The 18553-nt window shown below is 37.1% G+C and overlaps 1 protein-coding gene across 7 annotated transcripts in view; it reads right to left on the bottom strand.

Moving 5' to 3' along the window:
- LOC5567935 (reversion-inducing cysteine-rich protein with Kazal motifs) overlaps positions 1-18553 on the bottom strand; it is a 108718-nt gene that overhangs the window by 35339 nt on the left and 54826 nt on the right. For all 7 annotated transcript variants that reach the window (XM_021855089.1, XM_021855084.1, XM_021855087.1 and 4 more), the window contains one exon: positions 3325-3380. In XM_021855089.1, coding sequence (XP_021710781.1) covers positions 3325-3380 — 56 coding nt within the window. The remainder of the gene's footprint in view (positions 1-3324; positions 3381-18553) is intronic.

Below are 18553 nucleotides of genomic sequence, written 5' to 3'. Positions count from 1 at the left end.
CGACGTAAAGGGACTAGCGATTGGAAGCTCGGTACGTGGAACTTTAAATCTCTCAACTTCATCGGGAGCACACGCATACTCGCCGACGTGCTGAAGGACCGTGGATTCGGCATCGTAGCGTTGCAGGAAGTGAGTTGGAAGGGATCAATGGTGTGAACATTTAGAGGTAACCATACCATCTACCAGAGCTGCGGCAACATACACGAACAGCTTTTATAGTGATGGGTGATATGCAGAGGCGCGTGATCGGGTGGTGGCCGATCAATGAGAGAATGTGATAGTTGAGGCTCAAAGGCCGGTTCTTCAACTGCAGCATAATAAACGTGCACAGCCCGGAAGTACTGATGATGATAAAGACCCTTTATACGCGCCGCTCGAACGCGAGTACGACAGCTGCCCAAGCCATGACGTCAAAATCATCATAGGAGATCTAAACGCTCAGGTTGGCCAGGAGGAGGAGCTCAGACCGACTATTGGAAAGTACAGCGCCCATCGGCTGACGAACGAAAACGGCTTACGACTGATTGATTTTGCCGCCTCCAAGAATATGGCCATTCGTAGCACCTACTTCCAGCACAGCCTTCCATACCGATACACCTGAAGATCACCACAGCAGACAGAATCACAAATCGACCACGTTCTGATTGATGGATGGCACTTCTCCGACATTATCGACGTCAGGACCTATCGTCGAGCTAACATCGACTCTGACCATTATCTGGTGATGGTTAAACTGCGCCCAAAACTCTCAGTCCAAAACAGCAGCCATCAACAATGCAGCTGAGAGCAACGTTGGGTACGTGGGACGGAGTCGACGGAACGATTAGTGCAACGAAGAATGTAGGCAGATTCTGGAGGAGAAGAATGCAGCGCGGGTGGTCATGCTGCAGCAAGGGACCCGGAAGAACGTGGAGCGTTATAGACAGAAACGGCAACAGCAGACCCGCCTCTTTCGGGAAAAAAAAAGCCGCCTGGAGGAGACGGAGTGCGAGGAGATGGAACAGCTGTGTCGGTCTCAAAAAACACGTAAGTTCTATCAGCAGCTCAACGCATCCCGCAACGGCTTCGTGCCGCGAGCAGAGATGTGCAGGGATAAGGATGGGAACATTTTGACGGACGAGCGTGAGGTGATCGAAAAGTGGAAGCAGCACTCCGACGAGCACCTGAATGACGCTGAGAGCACAGGCAATGAAGGACGGGACAACGGAGGAAATGCCTTCGTCAGTACTGCGGACGATGACCAACCAGCCCCCACTTTGAGGGAGGTAAAGGATGCTATTCACCAGTTCAAGAACAATAAAGCTGCTGGTAAGGATGGTATCGGAGCTGAACTCATAAAGATGGGCCCGGAGAGGCTGGCCATTTGTCTGCATCGGCTGATAAGCATAATTTGGGAAACAGAACAGCTACCGGAGGAGTGGACGGAAGGGGTAATATGCCCCATTTACAAGAAAGTTATCAGGCCGGCTTTGTTGACGGCCGATCGACAACGGACCAGAACTTTACTATACGGCAAATCCTCCAAAAATGTCGTAAATACCAGGTCCCAACGCATCACCTTTTCATCGATTTCAAGGCGGCATACGACAGTATCGACCGCATAGAGCTATGGAAAATCTTGGACGAGAACAGCTTTCCCGGGAAGCTCGCGAGACTAATAAGAGCGACGATGGAAGGTGTGCAAAATTGTGTGAAGGTTTCAGGCGACCACTCCAGTTCATTTGGATCCCGCCGGGGACTACGACAAGGTCATGGACTTTCTTACCTGTTGTTCAATATTGCGCTAGAAGGTGTTATACGAAGAACCGGTCTTAACAGTCGGGGTACGATTTTTACGAGATCCAGTCAATTTGTTTGCTTCGCGGATGATATGGACATTGTCAGCCGAACATTTGAAAAGGTGGCAGAACTACACACCCGCCTGAAACGCGAGGCAGCAAAAGTTGGACTGGTGGTGAATGCGACCAAGACAAAGTACAGGTGAGGCCGAGCGCGACAGGGGATACGTTCGAGGTGGTGGACGATTTTGTCTACATTGGATCCTTGCTGACGGCTGACAATAACGTTAGCCGTGAAATACGGAGGCACATCATCAGTGGAAGTCAGTGGCCTCCACAAGAAGCTGCGGTCAAAAAAGAACTCTACGGTGAACCCAGAATCCAGAAGGTGGCCGAAGCTGGAAGGGTACGATGGTTAGGGCATGTTGCAAGAATGCCGGACAGCAACCCTGCAAAGACGGTGTTCGTGTAGGATCCGGTTGGTACAAGAAGGCGTGGAGCACAGCGAGCTAGGTGGGCGGATCTAGTGCGTATCGATTTGGTGAGCGTGGGGTAGAACCGAGGATGGAGAGATGCGGCCACGAACCGAGTGTTGTGGCGTGAAATTGTTGATTCAGTTTTATCTGTTCAGATGTTAACTAAATAAATGGAAAAAAATAATGAGAACTACTATTTTAAAATTCAAGAAAATTGATGTTTTTCCTCTTGCTGTATTTTTTTATTCTTATCAAGAAATTTACAAAAAGTAGCTTATTTTTCTTGGTTGAAATATTTAACAAATATTTTTATTTGGCATATTTTCCTGAGAAAAGGAAAAAAATACCAGAAGAGCAAGAAATTTCAGTGAAATTTTATAATAATGAAAAAAAAAACCTACCGAAACATTAGGTGACATATAAAACAAACTTTTAGAAAAGAAAATCAGCTAGAATTTACTGCCATCATGTTGAAAACTTCATCTTATCCCCGTCCAACTTGCCTTAGTGTGCGATTATTCTAATCAAAAATTAAAAACTCAAGAAGTTGAAGCAATTCCTTTATTCTGCAAAGTTTTATATTTTAACTGAGATTTATGCTACCAAAGCTGAAATATGATAATAATGGAAAATTTTGTTCATATATTTTTTAGTAACTGAAACTAGTTTTAATAATTTAATAATTTTATGTTGATTAATACGGAGAACCTAGACAAAGGGTGAACTCGCCATGGATGAAAAGCCACTTAAATAAAGATGAATAATAATACTAACTACTATGTTACCTAGGCATATGAAATAAATGTAAGGCTTGAAATGATGCTAATAACAATATTATCCAAATGATTCTGGTGTAAGTATCAAAGCTGTTTGAGGCAATATTTAAATTTGATTCCAAGTTAGTAAACAGACCATAATCGGTACTATTGCCTTATTCACTTTTTGAATAGTAACCCCAGTAATTGTTATCATCTAAAGTCGTAAGCCAAAAATATTATAGCAATAGATTTGATACAAATATCATATGAAAATTGCAATTAAACATCCCTCTCGGTTCTCCGAATACTTACGCTCTCACACGCCGCTTTACATGATCCGTGCACATCCGAACAGCATGTGAAGATATCTGCGAAGAAAAGCAAAAAAAAAATCACAAGTGTGAGATTGAGATCACTCCATATTTTATGATGCTGTGAATGCTGCCAAACAAGCAAAGACCGACTAAAAAACGACACTTTACAGTGTGAGGTGAGTGGGTGTCATGGTTGATGTTTTCGTTTTCTCGTCCATCCGTTGTGGAACGATGTTCAGATTGAGATGCTTTGATAAGATTTCATGATCCGTGACAGGTAATGAACGGAGAGAAGGGACATCTGATATGCAATTGAATAAAACACCTGATTTGAATGACAGAAGAATTTTTAGGTGGAGTGACGGAAGTATTAGCATTTTTTTTAAATTTAGTGCCGATACCTGGTTCTGAATGTTTCAGAATAAAAATCATTAAAATGCACTGACATCGGCTGCAATTATTTAGCGATTCAGTAGTTGTATTGTTGTATTTTGTACAACAGTGGTGGAAAACCTCGCTTGTCGTACACAGCGTCAGCGTGATGGTTCTGACGATGGCAAACTGCTCAACGATTGGAAGGTTAACACTAGACTATGGACAACAAGCTCCAATGGTACAGTCTAAAATCACTTCGCAAGAAACAATTGGTAAAATAGATTTGATGAATTATCGCCGAAAACTATACGTCATCAACAATGTACGGTATCGACGCCCGCCTCGGTATAACCTTGCACGACTGACAAAATTGAATGTTGCCGCCACATACGCGCAGCATTTCGAGGAAGCGTTACCGGAAAAGGGCGAGCCAACTAACAAACAATGAACTCGATGGACAAACGTGAAGTGATCGAAAGGTGGAAGTAACACTACGACAAACACCTGTATGGCATGGAGAATACAGGCGCAAAGGTCCATGACAGCGGAGGAGCACGGCGAATGAAGGAAACTAGTATTAGTATCCAATAACTGAGTTGGTTACAAGTTTAGTTACCACGCGTAATGAGTTAATTAATTTAATAACCATGCGGATTGGATTACCGAACAGCTCAACATAAGCACCATTTTATTACTAGTATGCTCCCATATTGAGGGAGGTTAAGGATGCCGTCAACCAGCTCAAGAACAACAAGGCGGCTGGTAAGGAGGGAGCTGAAATTATCAAACTCACAAATCGCGGCTCTTCATTGTTACGCCAACGTGTCGCTGGTTCTGAAATGTAAACAACCATACAAAATAATCAACAAACAATGGTAGAGGCGTAATAAATTTTCTCGAAAATACCCATTTTGAGAATGCAGTAGAGTTTGCTGATTGAATTGCCAACAGCGCACTGCAGCAGCACGTAGCAAATTACAGCTTGCAAACAATATTCTTCAAGCGCATTTATTATCTGTAATTTGGCGAATAATGATTTTCACTTTTCCGCCTTAAAACTGGTTCTGGACTTAGGTTGGCGGCTTTCCAATTTTACTCCCATTTGACAGCCGCCCTCCACTCTTGATCAATCTGGGCCCGGAGAGGTTAGCCGTCTGTCTGCACCAGCTGATTGTCAGAATCTGGGATATGGAGCAGCTACCGGAGAAATGAAAGCCATTGGAATGTGAAAACTATCGTGCGATCACTATCCTGAATGCCATCTACAAAGATTATCTTTCGTCGTCTATCACCAATAACAAATTAGTGTGTGGGAAGTTATCAAGCTGGTTTCATCAAAGGCAGCTTGACGACGGACCAAATATTTTTGTACAACAAATCATCCAGAAATGCCGTGAATATCAAGTCATAACGCATCACTTGTTTATAGATTTTAAATCGGCTTATGATTGCATCGACTGCAAAGAGCTATGGAAAATTGTAAATGAGTAAGCTGTCCTGGGAAGCTCACAAGATTGATAAGAGCAACAATAGACGGTGTGCAGAATAGCGTGGAAGACAACCAGCGAATAGGAGAAATATTATATGTTGAGCCCAAGCGAGTTCCAAGAGGCAAGAGAATTAATTGAAAGTCGTGCAATAAAAATATGATTTAACATACAGAATTCGAGGAACTACCTCTAAAATGTGTGAAGGCTTCGTGAACACCTTAAAATATCTAACTTGTACAGAAAGACCTACTTGCGTTATTGATTAGTTCAATTATTAGGCAAAACACATTCAATACCTTAAATTTATGATAGTATGTGATCATGCTTGTTTGATTCATATATTGGTTTCATATTCAATATTATTATAAGACTACGTTCAAATTTAAGATGATACGGTTTTCAAACATCTTAACGTGTTCTTCTTCTTCTTTCTGGCGTAACATCCCAAATGGGACTGAGCCTGTTTCTCATGTTCCTATGAGCAGTAGGGCAGTTCAAAATTTTCAAATGTTTAAAATTCCAATCTCCCATATCTTCATTACCATCCTAACCATAAAAATAGTGTTCTGTGAAATTTCCAGCTTTCTAGGTGGTGATTTAAATGTGGTCCAAAGACAATGTAGGTTTATATGGAAATTACTATGGAGAAATTTTGAGAAATGTTCCAAGCACGTTAGTAATGGAATGTAAGTCTTATGTAAACTTAACAACCCAAAGTGAAAACTCATTTTTCAATTCATAATGAAGAAGTTTGCTGAAGAGCGCAATTCAATCCGACGGATAAGAGAAGAGATATTATTAAGTTAGTTTGCTATTATTTAGCTACATATGGGATTATAGCCCTGCAAACATCTTCAGAAATTCCAAACAAAATTAGCTCATAGTGGATTTGTTCTTCAGCAACATCCTTCATTAAGATTTGAAGAATGAGTTTTTGCTATGGGATGATAAGTATGTACTTACATTACAATTCTAACGAGTTTGTAACATTTTTCAAAATTTCTCCATAGTAATTTCCATATAAACCTATATCGTCTTTGGGTCACCTTTAAATCACTACCTAGAAAGCTGAAAATTTTACAGAACACTATTTTTATGGTAAGGATGGTAAGGAAGATATGGGAGATTGGATTTTCAAACATTTTTAAATTATGAACTGCCCCAATGACCACAGAACTTTTTGACGTTGGATAACGTCTTACGGCAACATACTGGGGTACAATTTCGAAAAACGAAAAATCGCTCGCGTCACGAAAAGTGGTTAGATTTTAACTGTTAATAACTTACTAACGCCCGGATAGATTTCCAAGATTCTTGCACCAATCGATTGGAAATGTTTCTACGAATCTACTCCAATATTGAAAACTATTGATTTTCATGACTAAACTATTGAAAAATTAGGAAATATCGAGGTATGTCTTATTTTGCATAGAAAAGCACAATTTTTCTTGCTGTTATAAGGTTTTGACGTTTTGAAGTTTACATGTACACGCCGACACACGTGTCAAATATGCAAATTGAAATTGAAACTACGAAAAGAAACCACGTGCTCCGATGGGGATCGAACATTTCTTCTTTTTCTTCTTCTTGGCATGACGTCCTCACTGGGACAGAGCCTGCTTTTTAGCTGAGATGGGCACAGATATCATTGAGCGATATTTTATACACTTTCGTCAGCCAGCCTAACTTCAATCAGCCACGTGCGCACCAGCAACCGGAGATGGACCCTATCGGAATAAATTTTACATGTTCGTCGCTGCTGCTGTTTATTCCCAAGCTAAAAGCTGCGGGTTCCGCGAAATCGCTCATCATGACCATGGGCATCCTGCTAGCCCATCGAATTCGTGAAGAACGCGTCCATCGGTAATCTTTTGGTGTGTTTCTGTCTAACAATGAAATGAAAACACAGTTCGATCGACGGTGACTACCCCCAACTGTCCTTTTCAGGACGATAATTTCATTTTGAAAGAGTTATGAGAATTATCCACTGCGAAGAGCGACACTACTGATGATTGGATGTGATTGATTCAAATTTTGGTCAGTCATTTGCATGCAATCACTAATCATGGCTAAATAATGCTTTTCGAGAATCACTGTGCCAAGAAATAAAATTCTCATTGTGCTTACCGCCGGCACCCGAGTGACAGGAACCTAGGTAGAATTTTGTTTGCAATTTCTATCCGTTAGTTAGTCTTAACCGAAATAATGAAAGATAAGTAAATAAATTAATTAATCAATTAATAGTAATAGATTAAATGTCTCTAGTTGTAACACTTTTACGTCGAATGCATTGTTATGACCCTGAAAAGGGCCGTTTTATTTGAAATTGTGCTGCAATTCAATTTGAGCGCGTTCTCCACGGATACGACGAGCCAGCTGGATGCCCTTCGGTATGATGCTGACATATCCTCAAACAAACCGACCAGTTAGGCCTCTCGCTTCCTGCAGGACCATGACGTCGGAGCTCTGGAATCGCAGATTTGCCACGACGAAGCAGAAGAAGTTCTTCATGGTGCGAAACTTCTTCGAGTATCAAAAGGAGATCATGCCAATCATCGTGACTGGCAACTTTAACATCGATTGGAGCAAAGAGGAGAACATGGAGTTCGCGAACTTCATGGAGAAGTACCTCAACCTCAAACTGGCCTCGGAATCCACTAAAGCAACCAATCTTAGAAGATCATGCGTGGAGCAAGAGTTACCGCTCATGGTCCTTCTTCCATCGACCGATTCTATCGGTGTTGAAGTGTTAACCGAACCAACCAAATAACACACAATATCCATAATAGGTCAGAATTGACATGCAACAAATAGTATGAAAATTGAGGTTTTTGTCAGTAGAAATCTTTCATGAGTTCGTGACTGTCTCAAGCCAGGAAATAGAAGAAGCTAACGTTATCCAACGTCAATTTGGCGTTTGTATCTGGGAAACAACCTCTTACTTTTTTTGCTAATTGACCATTTTTGCGTGTGACGGGTACGAAGATATCTATTCCCTGGGAAGTCGAGAAAAAAATCCTTATCGAAAAGATCCTCGACCAGCGAGATTAGAACCCATAACTCGCAGCATGGTCATGCTGAATAACTGCACGTTTTCCGCTACGGCTATCTGGGCCTCTCTACATGTTATTCTATGTAAATTTGGCTCTCTATAATAGCTTTCTTTTCTTCTGATATTTCATCTTGATTCTTGCCTTTAGAATGCGCTATAGAAAGTTTCAATCAGACGTGTAATCACAGAGATATGGATAAAATACTTTTGTGATTTCAATGAAGTGAACCCAAACTTTAACACAGGAGTGTATGTACATTTTAATCTAGTTAAACAATTATTACCAGTTATTAACAAAAGCTCAATCCACGATAAAAAATACAAACACAATATTATTATTCGTGAAGAAATTAAAGAAATTGCCGACAACCCTAATTGCTTGGACCACTTTAAATGTTTTATTTTTGAACATCACAATCGGTATGCCACACCAAAGTACGCCTATCTCGGTTGCAACATAAACGACTGGCGGCGCCAAAAGGCACATGCAAACCCGGCCACTGATCTCCGAGCACGTTCCACCGGCTGTAGTGTGACTTTTTGTGCAGCATTCTGGGAAGTCTAAAAACAGTATATTCTTCTTAAATGATTGTACCTATGGACTTGAATGCGTTTCTCAAAATAAATTATCTGAAATAGAGAGACGCATCCTATTCGGTACTTTTAGTTTACTTCGAAAGAGGGGTCCTTTGAGAGCTATTGAGCTCATATTTGGCCACAATATGCGTTGTATATTATACATCTTATTGCCAAATTGCAAGCTAAGGTGCACAATTGAATCCTTACCCTAAGCTTATATTACAAGTTTGTGTGATTTCTTATATGTATCAGCTTTTATTTAGAAGACAAATATGCTTTGCTCAATCAAATATGTTTATTTCCATTTTTGTTTTATCATTTTATGGACTTAACAATGATAAAATACATTAGAGATCGATTTTTTACGATCCGCAGTTGTACATGCAACCAGGAGTAGGGGCTGGTGCTGGAGCTGGGGTTGGTGCTGGAGGTGCTGGTGGTGGTGGAGGTGGCGGCGGAGCTGGGCCTCCAGCGTTGTAACGGGGGTTCAAGTCTTCGTCGAGGCATGTTCGCTGGTTAAGAACAAGCCCAGCGGCCACTTGGAAGTAGCTTCCTGAATGGTTAGGTACGCCGTAGTTCTTCAAACAGCCACGTCCTGCCCAGAAACGAGCGCATTCATTGCAGCTTGAGGAGGAGAGTGCACTATCTACACATGCTTGGGTGGCTGGATCCTTGATTTGAGGCGAAGGAACGGCGTATTCACGAATGTAGTTTCGAGTTAGGTTGAAAGTAACTCCGTCGTAGAGTCCTTCAGCCAGATATTGACATCTGTATAAACATTGAGTTTCTGGTACATCTGGGAAGACTCCCTGAACATATTGTTCAAGCAATTCCTTGGGTGTGCGCAAGATCAGCATGCAATCAATAGCAGCTTGTACGGCATCAAGCTGTGGCAGTGGGATGTACTCTTCGGAACTCTTGAGATTTCCATATTGATGGTAGTAGCACAAGAATGCCTGATAAGCCTGCGAACAATCATCTTGACATGGGACCACATTGGCACTAACGCAGTCTTGAGTACGCTTTACGTAACAAGTATCATCGCAACCTGGGGCAAAGTAGCTCTCGATAACTGGTGGTTGCAGTCCCGAGTTGTTTCCACCAACACTCCACCATCCTGCGTTGATACCGGCACATCGGATCAAACACTTCAAGCTGGGATCATCCGTAACATAATTGTAAGCCACAAGGTTTTCTACGGATCCTGGTGAAACTTGCAGGTATTCAGCACACTCATCCAATTCCTGGCGGAAGCTTTTCAGCTGGTAGGCGAAATGTGACTCCTCAACATCTGAGGGAGCCAATGGTGGATAATACACAGCCGATGCGGAAGCCGCAATGGCTGCAATCAGCAGACCAGCGAAGACCTTCATTGAAATAACTACTGACGTCTCCAATTGAAAAAGCGTGTGCTAGACTGGACTGGACGAAGGACTGTGACTGATGCAATATCGTTTATTTTGCCACTTTTTATAGACATAGTTTCTAAACTAAATTTCAAGCATGCTTTTATTTATGTCACGTGAACTCCCCTTGGAGACATACCTTTGGCAATTGTAAATTGTAAATCACGTTCTAATGCGTAAACAGTGTTTATAAAACACATTCTGTCTTCTTTCTTTTATCACCTAAAACATTCATGGGTCATGTATGAATGGTGGATCTTACGTGTTGCTTCGAAACAATGATGCATGCTTTTGACTGTCGTAACAGCTTTATGAATTATGTAAGTCATGTTTGTGGTTCTCCGAACAGAGTGGAAGACCTCTTCGTGTTATGAGTGTAGTATATGACTAAATGAATCATGATGTTGGTTCGAGTTTTTGCCGACAAGGATTTTTTATACAATCTTTGAAAGATTTATATATTCTTTTCTTCTGTAGGATATCGAAAATATTTTGATACATTTTATCAATCTCTCTGAAATAAGTTAGGTGTGCGGAAAGTGATGGTATTGAACACGATAAGATTCTTATGGAAAACAACGAATTTGTACGATTTTATTTCACAAAAACTAACCATGGCAGTTTGTTTAACCGGACCTTCCTCAACCCTTTGGTGGGACGTTCTCGAAAACGATTTCGGAGGAAATAGGGTTGATGGCACGCAATATAGTCCTACGCTTCCATTGTTTATGGACCCGGAAGGGATGTGATAGGTAAATGGACCCCACTCCATTTTGTGTGCCCATCCTTAGTGCTATTGCCTGAAATTATCAAATCCAATGCTTTAAATGGCAGAAATATATTTCCTTTAGAAGTGACACATAATTGTGGCCAACAATCAGTTCGTGACCCATATTATGGATCATTAGTTTGAACTGCTAACATTCAGTATTTAGATGGATTCATACTGAATCTCAGTGAATTTTGTGCTATAATGCTTAACTGTCACGCTACTGTGAGAAAAAAAACCCCCGTAGACGACGGTGACCCCAAAACAGCGTTACACGGACTTTTCAAAAAATCATAACTTCACAAATATTTGTCCAAATGCCTAAAGTTTTTCACTAACAAAAACATTGTGGTCAAACGCTTATAGAAAAATAACACACATGGTCGTAGCAAGGTAGACGGTCCGTGAGGGGCTGAGCAAAGATGGTCAAACACAGGAAAAACAGCGTTACAATGGTTCAGAGCTCATATCTCAGCCATCAGACAACAACATTATAATTTTATCTTTTTTATTTTCGACTTTTGCAGTCAGCTATTTTTACTTTTAGGGTAAAGGTATTCAATATCGACAGATAGAGATATGTTTGCCAAATTAAGTGTAATTGTGGTACCATTGTGCTAAAAGATTATGTAGCCGGCGGGACTTGAACCCACAATTTCCATTCTGTACACGGACGCATTACTAATTATACTACAGCTACGCTACGGTAAACTGAAGTATTTGGCTAATGACCTTTGTAGCATCCCCAAGCCCCACAATCCTACTAGTCCAATATACCACACTTATCCCTCACCATATCTCTATCTGCCGGCATTGAATACAGTCGGTGTGAATCACACCATCTCTATCTGTCGATATTGAATACCTTTACCCTAAAAGTTATAATTTTATTTTACCGCTGGAAACATTCAAGACCAGACTTGCAGGGAAAATTATCAAACATAGTCGTAGCAAGGCAAATAGAGAATGGGGGGCTTCTATTTGGAATGTTTACCAAATATATAAAAGACTATTTCAGTGCCGCTATGCAATCAATTTTCGATTTTGTTTCACAAATCGACACTTGTAGTGCAGATCTTCAAATGAAAAATACTTAACAGGGTCGTAGCGTGGAAAAACAGAAATGAGGGGCTGCCATTTAAAAATGCCCAAAAACTTTAAAAAATCATAACTTTATAATGAGCAAACCGATTTTCGATTTTCTTTCACCATTTGAATGCCTATAGTTGTGTCTTTCAGAGAAAAAAATATTACACATAGACGTAGCAAGATATAAGGTTTTTAAGGGGTATCCCCTATTCATTTGTCCAGTTTGCCTGTGAATTGAAATTCATAGCTATGACATATAGTTTTTTTCTGCATATCGTTGATTGTCGAAGTGAACTTGTCCAATATACCACACTTATCCCTCACCATATCTCTATCTGCCGGCATTGAATACAGTCGGTGTGAATCACACCGACTGTATTCAATGCCGGCAGATAGAGATATGGTGAGGGATAAGTGTGGTATATTGGACTAGTAGGATTGTGGGGCTTGGGGATGCTACAAAGGTCATTAGCCAAATACTTCAGTTTACCGTAGCGTAGCTGTAGTATAATTGGTAATGCGTCCGTGTACAGAATGGAAATTGTGGGTTCAAGTCCCGCCGGCTACATAATCTTTTAGCACAATGGTACCACAATTACACTTAATTTGGCAAACATATCTCTATCTGTCGATATTGAATACCTTTACCCTAAAAGTTATAATTTTATTTTACCGCTGGAAACATTCAAGACCAGACTTGCAGGGAAAATTATCAAACATAGTCGTAGCAAGGCAAATAGAGAATGGGGGGCTTCTATTTGGAATGTTTACCAAATATATAAAAGACTATTTCAGTGCCGCTATGCAATCAATTTTCGATTTTGTTTCACAAATCGACACTTGTAGTGCAGATCTTCAAATGAAAAATACTTAACAGGGTCGTAGCGTGGAAAAACAGAAATGAGGGGCTGCCATTTAAAAAATGCCCAAAAACTTTAAAAAATCATAACTTTATAATGAGCAAACCGATTTTCGATTTTCTTTCACCATTTGAATGCCTATAGTTGTGTCTTTCAGAGAAAAAAATATTACACATAGACGTAGCAAGATATAAGGTTTTTAAGGGGTATCCCCTATTCATTTGTCCAGTTTGCCTGTGAATTGAAATTCATAGCTATGACATATAGTTTTTTTCTGCATATCGTTGATTGTCGAAGTGAACTTGATAAATTTTACTAAAGATATATATATTTTTGAAAACATTTTAAATTTATTTTACTTAAAATATAACGGAAAAACTTTTGTTTAACTTGATTGTCTGTTGCTCAAAATAAAAAGCAATTACATGTACGTTTTCCACCATTAAACTAATTGCACAAGCCAAGTGAAGATGTTTGAATAAGAGAAGAAACTTCTGATTACACTTCAAATTTATTTTACCAAAGAAACTCAATATCATGAGTATGTCTGCCTGTAGATCGAAATCCAAAGCAATGGCAAATAGTTTTCTCGACATGAACTTGCTTGTGGAAGCTAAGTTAACATTTTTGAGTAGAAATAGACATTTTCTGATAACATTTCAAATTTGTTTAACCTAAGAATCTACGAGAAACCCTATTGCATGAGCTTGTTTACCTGTAAATCTGAATTCAAAGAGATGGGTCATAGCTTTTTCGGAAAACAATGTTATAGATAATTTATAGAAGTTAGGTTAACATGTTTGAGTAGAAATAGATATTCCTGAATACACTAAAAATGTATTTTACCCAAGAAACTTCGTGAAACTCTGTTAACTGAATATATATGATTGTAAATAAAATTTCAAATCGATAGTTTTTATGTTTTCCATCATTAAATTGATTTTAGAAGTCAAGTTTATATGTTTGGGGAGTAACACAATTTTTTGATTACACCCAAAAATTTATTTTACCCAAAAAACTACGCAAAACCAAGTTCAATAGATATTAATGCTTGTAAAAAATAGTCAGAGCAATAATATTTCATTTTTTCAACATCAAATTGATTGTAGAAGTGCAATTACCATGTTTGAGTAGAAATAGACATTTCTGATTTTATTCCAAATTAATTTTGCCAAAAAAACTACGTAAAACCGTGTTTAATAAACATACAAGCTTGTTAAAATTCAAATCGGAGTGTATTGTTTTCAAACATAAAATTGATTTGAGAAGTCAAGTTAACATGAGGATTATAACTATTTTTGGATTACTTTTAAAATTTATTTTAACCAAAAAAAAAAATACATGAGACCTAGCCCAATACATAATTATGCTTATAAGAAAATATTAAAACCAATAATGTTTTGTTTTTTCAACACCAAATTGATTGTAGAAGTTGATCTAGCATGTTTGAGAACTGAACTCAAAATTTAGTTCACATAAGAATCTAAACAAACCCAGTCATCATGATTCTGTTTTCCTGTGAATCAAAATTTAAAGCGATGACATCTAATTTTTACGTTATAAATTTACTTAAAGAAGTTTTATTTACATGTAATGTTTGATTACCCTTAAAATTTATTATACTTTCAAAACTATGAAAAATATCATATTTCAAATTGTACTTCTCTAAACAAAATCTAAGGCGATGATATGTACTTTTTTGACAATAAATTGATTGTACAAGTCAAGTTAATATTAATGAGGGGATATATTAATTTTTCATTACACTTAAAATTAGCAAGTTATTTAAGCAGTATCTTAAGTAATATAAGAAACTGCTAAAAACCTAATTTCATGAGACTGGTTGCCTGTGAATCGAAATCCAAAGCAATGACAAGTAGTTTCTTTGGCATGAACTTGCTTATAAAAGTTAAGCGAACATATTTTAGAAGAAATAGACATTTTCTGATAACACTTCAAATTTATTTAGCCTAAGTAACTACGGGAAAACCTATTTCATGAGCTTGTTTGAGTCTAACTCTTAATTCAAAGCGATGACACTTAGCATTTTCAGAATAAATTTGCTTATAGAAGTTACGTTGACATATTTGAGTAAAAAAAAGATTACACTCACAATTTATTTCACCCAATAATCTACGTAAAACCCTTTTTAATAAACATATATGCTTGTAGATTAAAATTTAAATCGATATCATGTTATTTTTTTGACGAAAAATTGATTTTAGAAGTGCAGTAAACAGGTTTCAGAAGTTATACAATTTTTTGAATAAACTCAAAATTTATTTTACCCAAAAACTACGTGAAACTTAGTCCAATGCATATTTATGATTGCGAAGAAATGTTCAAAGAAATTTTCTTTTCAACGTAAAATTGATCGCAAAAATTAACTAAACATGTTTGAGAAGTAATAGAAGTTTTTGTTTGCACTCAAAATTTATTTCACTTCAGTATCTAAGTATACCCCTCTATCAATACCCTATTTTCCTTTGAAAAAAAAAAACAAAACGAAAGCATTCATTTTTTTTGTTATAAACCGACTAATATAAATAAGATTACTATATTTTAGTTAAAATAATAATTTTCGATTACGCTCAAAATTTATTATACTTTAAAAACTATGAAAATCCCATTTTACAATATAACAGTCTAAGGCATACTTGTTTTAATTATGAATCGTGGTTTACGGCCAACCAGCCGAGTGGAAGTTTAACAACTACCGAAAAGCTAAACATTACATATAATTTGCAATTGGATTAGATGGACAAATTGATGTGAAGATTTGCGAAAAAGTTACACGTCTTCTCAGTGAGAATCGAACTCACGACTCCCCGATCTCTAGTTGGGGCGCGTTAACCACTACGCCATGAGACTCATGGCGTAGTGGTTAACGCGCCCCAACTAGAGATCGGGGAGTCGTGAGTTCGATTCTCACTGAGAAGACGTGTAACTTTTTCGCAAATCTTCACATCAATTTGTCCATCTAATCCAATTGCAAATTATATGTAATGTTTAGCTTTTCGGTAGTTGTTAGTCTAAGGCAGTTATATGTAGTTGTTTGACATTTATTTGATGCCAGCCACGATTTGAGCTGAAATGCTCTTAAAATGTATAATAATAATAATACTTTAATTAATTTTATAAGTCAAGTTAACATAAATGAGTACAAATAGAAATTTATAAATTTATAAATTATTTATTAATAACACTTAAAATTTATAGTATCTGAGAAATTACGAAAAACCCCATTTCTTGAGACTGTTTGCCTATAAATCAAAATTCAAAGTGCTTACGTTGAGTCATTTTGACATACATTGCTTTTTACCATGTTATGCTTTATACAGTATTGGACAAAACTTTTGCAACTTTTTCGATTTTTCATACAAAATGACCAACTTTGGTGAGCTAGATCTCAGTTATTTGTGGACTGATTCAAATAAAACTTTCACAGAACATCAGATATAACTTGAATTTTAACATATATTTTCGAATATTTTTTTTCCAATCATAAGTTTATAAGGAATAACGGTTTGACTATAGTGTAATTTTTGACGAAAAATTCAAAACTTTTTATCTCAAAATCTGATAGCCCTACATAGAAACTGTCTTCAGCAAACTTATTCATCTCGCCAAAATCTACAACTTTGCTGAAGATACCATTAAGCTATTCCTTCAATATGTTTAGTTATGTCAATTATAAAAAATCGTCAAAAAATTCACTTTAGTCAAACCGTTACTGCTTTGAACTTGTGATTGGAAAAATCATTCAAAAATATATGTTAAAATTCAAGTTATGTCTGATATTCTGTGAAAATTTCATTCAAATCGGTCCATAAATAACTGAGATATAGTTTATCAAAGGTGGTCATTTTGTATGGAAAATCGAAAAAGTTGCATATGTTTTGTCCAATACTGTATATGCTCATTTAATGTTTGAAAATTTTTGATCACACAAAAAAATTACCTAAAAATATGATGATCACAGTTTTAGGTGAAATAAATTTTGAGTGTAATAAATATATGTTGTACTTCTCAGACATGTCTACTCTACTTCTACAATCAGTTTGATGTTAAAAAATGACATATCATCACTTTGAATATTTATTTAACCAGCATAAATGTTTATTCGACATGGTTTCACAAAGGTTTCAGGGTAAATTAATTTTTAAGTGTAATCAAACATTTTTATTACTTCTACATGTTTACTTGACTTCTACAATTGATTTAATGTTAAAAAAGTGCTATCGCTTTAAATTTTTATTACAGGCATACTGGCAGGCATTGAAGTTTATGAAACAGGGATCTATGGAAATTTGTCTAAAATAAAATTTGAGTGTTATTAAAAACATCTATTTCTATGCAAACATGTTAACCTGGCTTCTACATTCAAATCAATGTCAAACAACTACATGTTGGTTTAGATTTTGTTTTCAAGTTAAGGTTCAAAATCTGGGATTTTTTTTGGTTCTAAGTCAAATAATTTTTATGTGTAATTTCCTCGTTCTTGTTAACTAAACTGCAGTGAAGAAATTTATGTCAGAAAAAAATTGATGTCATCTCTTTGAATTGTGCTGTACAGTCAATCAGGATCGTGAAGCAGAATTTTTTTATATTTTCTTAGGTGAAATAAATTTTGAGTGTAACCAAAAATTTCTATTTCCTATTTAACATGTTAAGTTAACCTCTACACTAAATTTCATGCTGGAAAAACAACATATCATCGCCTTTAATATATCTTCACAGGCAGAAATGTTTATTTAACAGGTTCTACGAAGTTTCTTAGGTAAAATAAAATTTGAGTTAAAATAAAAATTTCTATTACATCTCAAACATGTTTACTTGACTTCCATCAACAATTTTATGTTGAAAAACATAACATACTATCTCTTTGAATTGTCATTTAAAGGCATATGTGTTTATGAAGCAGGATTTTACGTAGTTTCTTGGGTAAAATACATTTTTATTGTAATCACAAATGTCGATTTCTACTCAAACATGTTAACCTAACCTCTATAAGCAAATTTATTTCGAAAAAGCTACGAGTTATCGCTTTGAATTTATATTTACAGGTAAACAAGCTCATGAAATGGTTTCTTGTAGTTACTTAGGCTAAATAAATTTGAAGTGTTATCAGAAAAAGTCTATGTCTTCTAAAAAATGTTCACTCAACTTCTATCAGCAAGTTCATGTTGAAAAAACTACTTGTCATTGCTTTGGATTTCGATTAGCAGGCACACATACTCATGATATTGAGTTTTAAGCAGTTTCTTTGGTTAAATAAATTTGAAGTGTAATCAGAAGTTTCTTCTCTTATTCAAACATCTTCACTTGATTCGTGCAATTAATTTAATGGCGAAAAAAGTACATGCCCCTGCTTTGAATTTAGAGCTCCATGTGAAAAAAGGGTTTTCTGCAGTGGTTTAGGTAATATAAATTTTTAGTGTTTACAAAAATGTATATCTTTACTAAAATTTATCAAGTTCACAACGACCTGGAGAAAAAAGTACATTTCATAGCTATGAATTTTGATTTACAGGCAAACGGGACCAAGAAATAGGGCATACCCCTTAAAAACCTTATATCTTACTACGACTATGTGTAATATTATTT

The sequence above is a fragment of the Aedes aegypti genome, chromosome 3, assembly GCF_002204515.2.
Source record: "Aedes aegypti strain LVP_AGWG chromosome 3, AaegL5.0 Primary Assembly, whole genome shotgun sequence".
Lineage (NCBI taxonomy): Eukaryota > Metazoa > Arthropoda > Insecta > Diptera > Culicidae > Aedes > Aedes aegypti.
The sequence above is the reverse complement of the archived record's forward strand: the minus strand, read 5'-3'. Positions and strand labels throughout refer to the sequence as shown.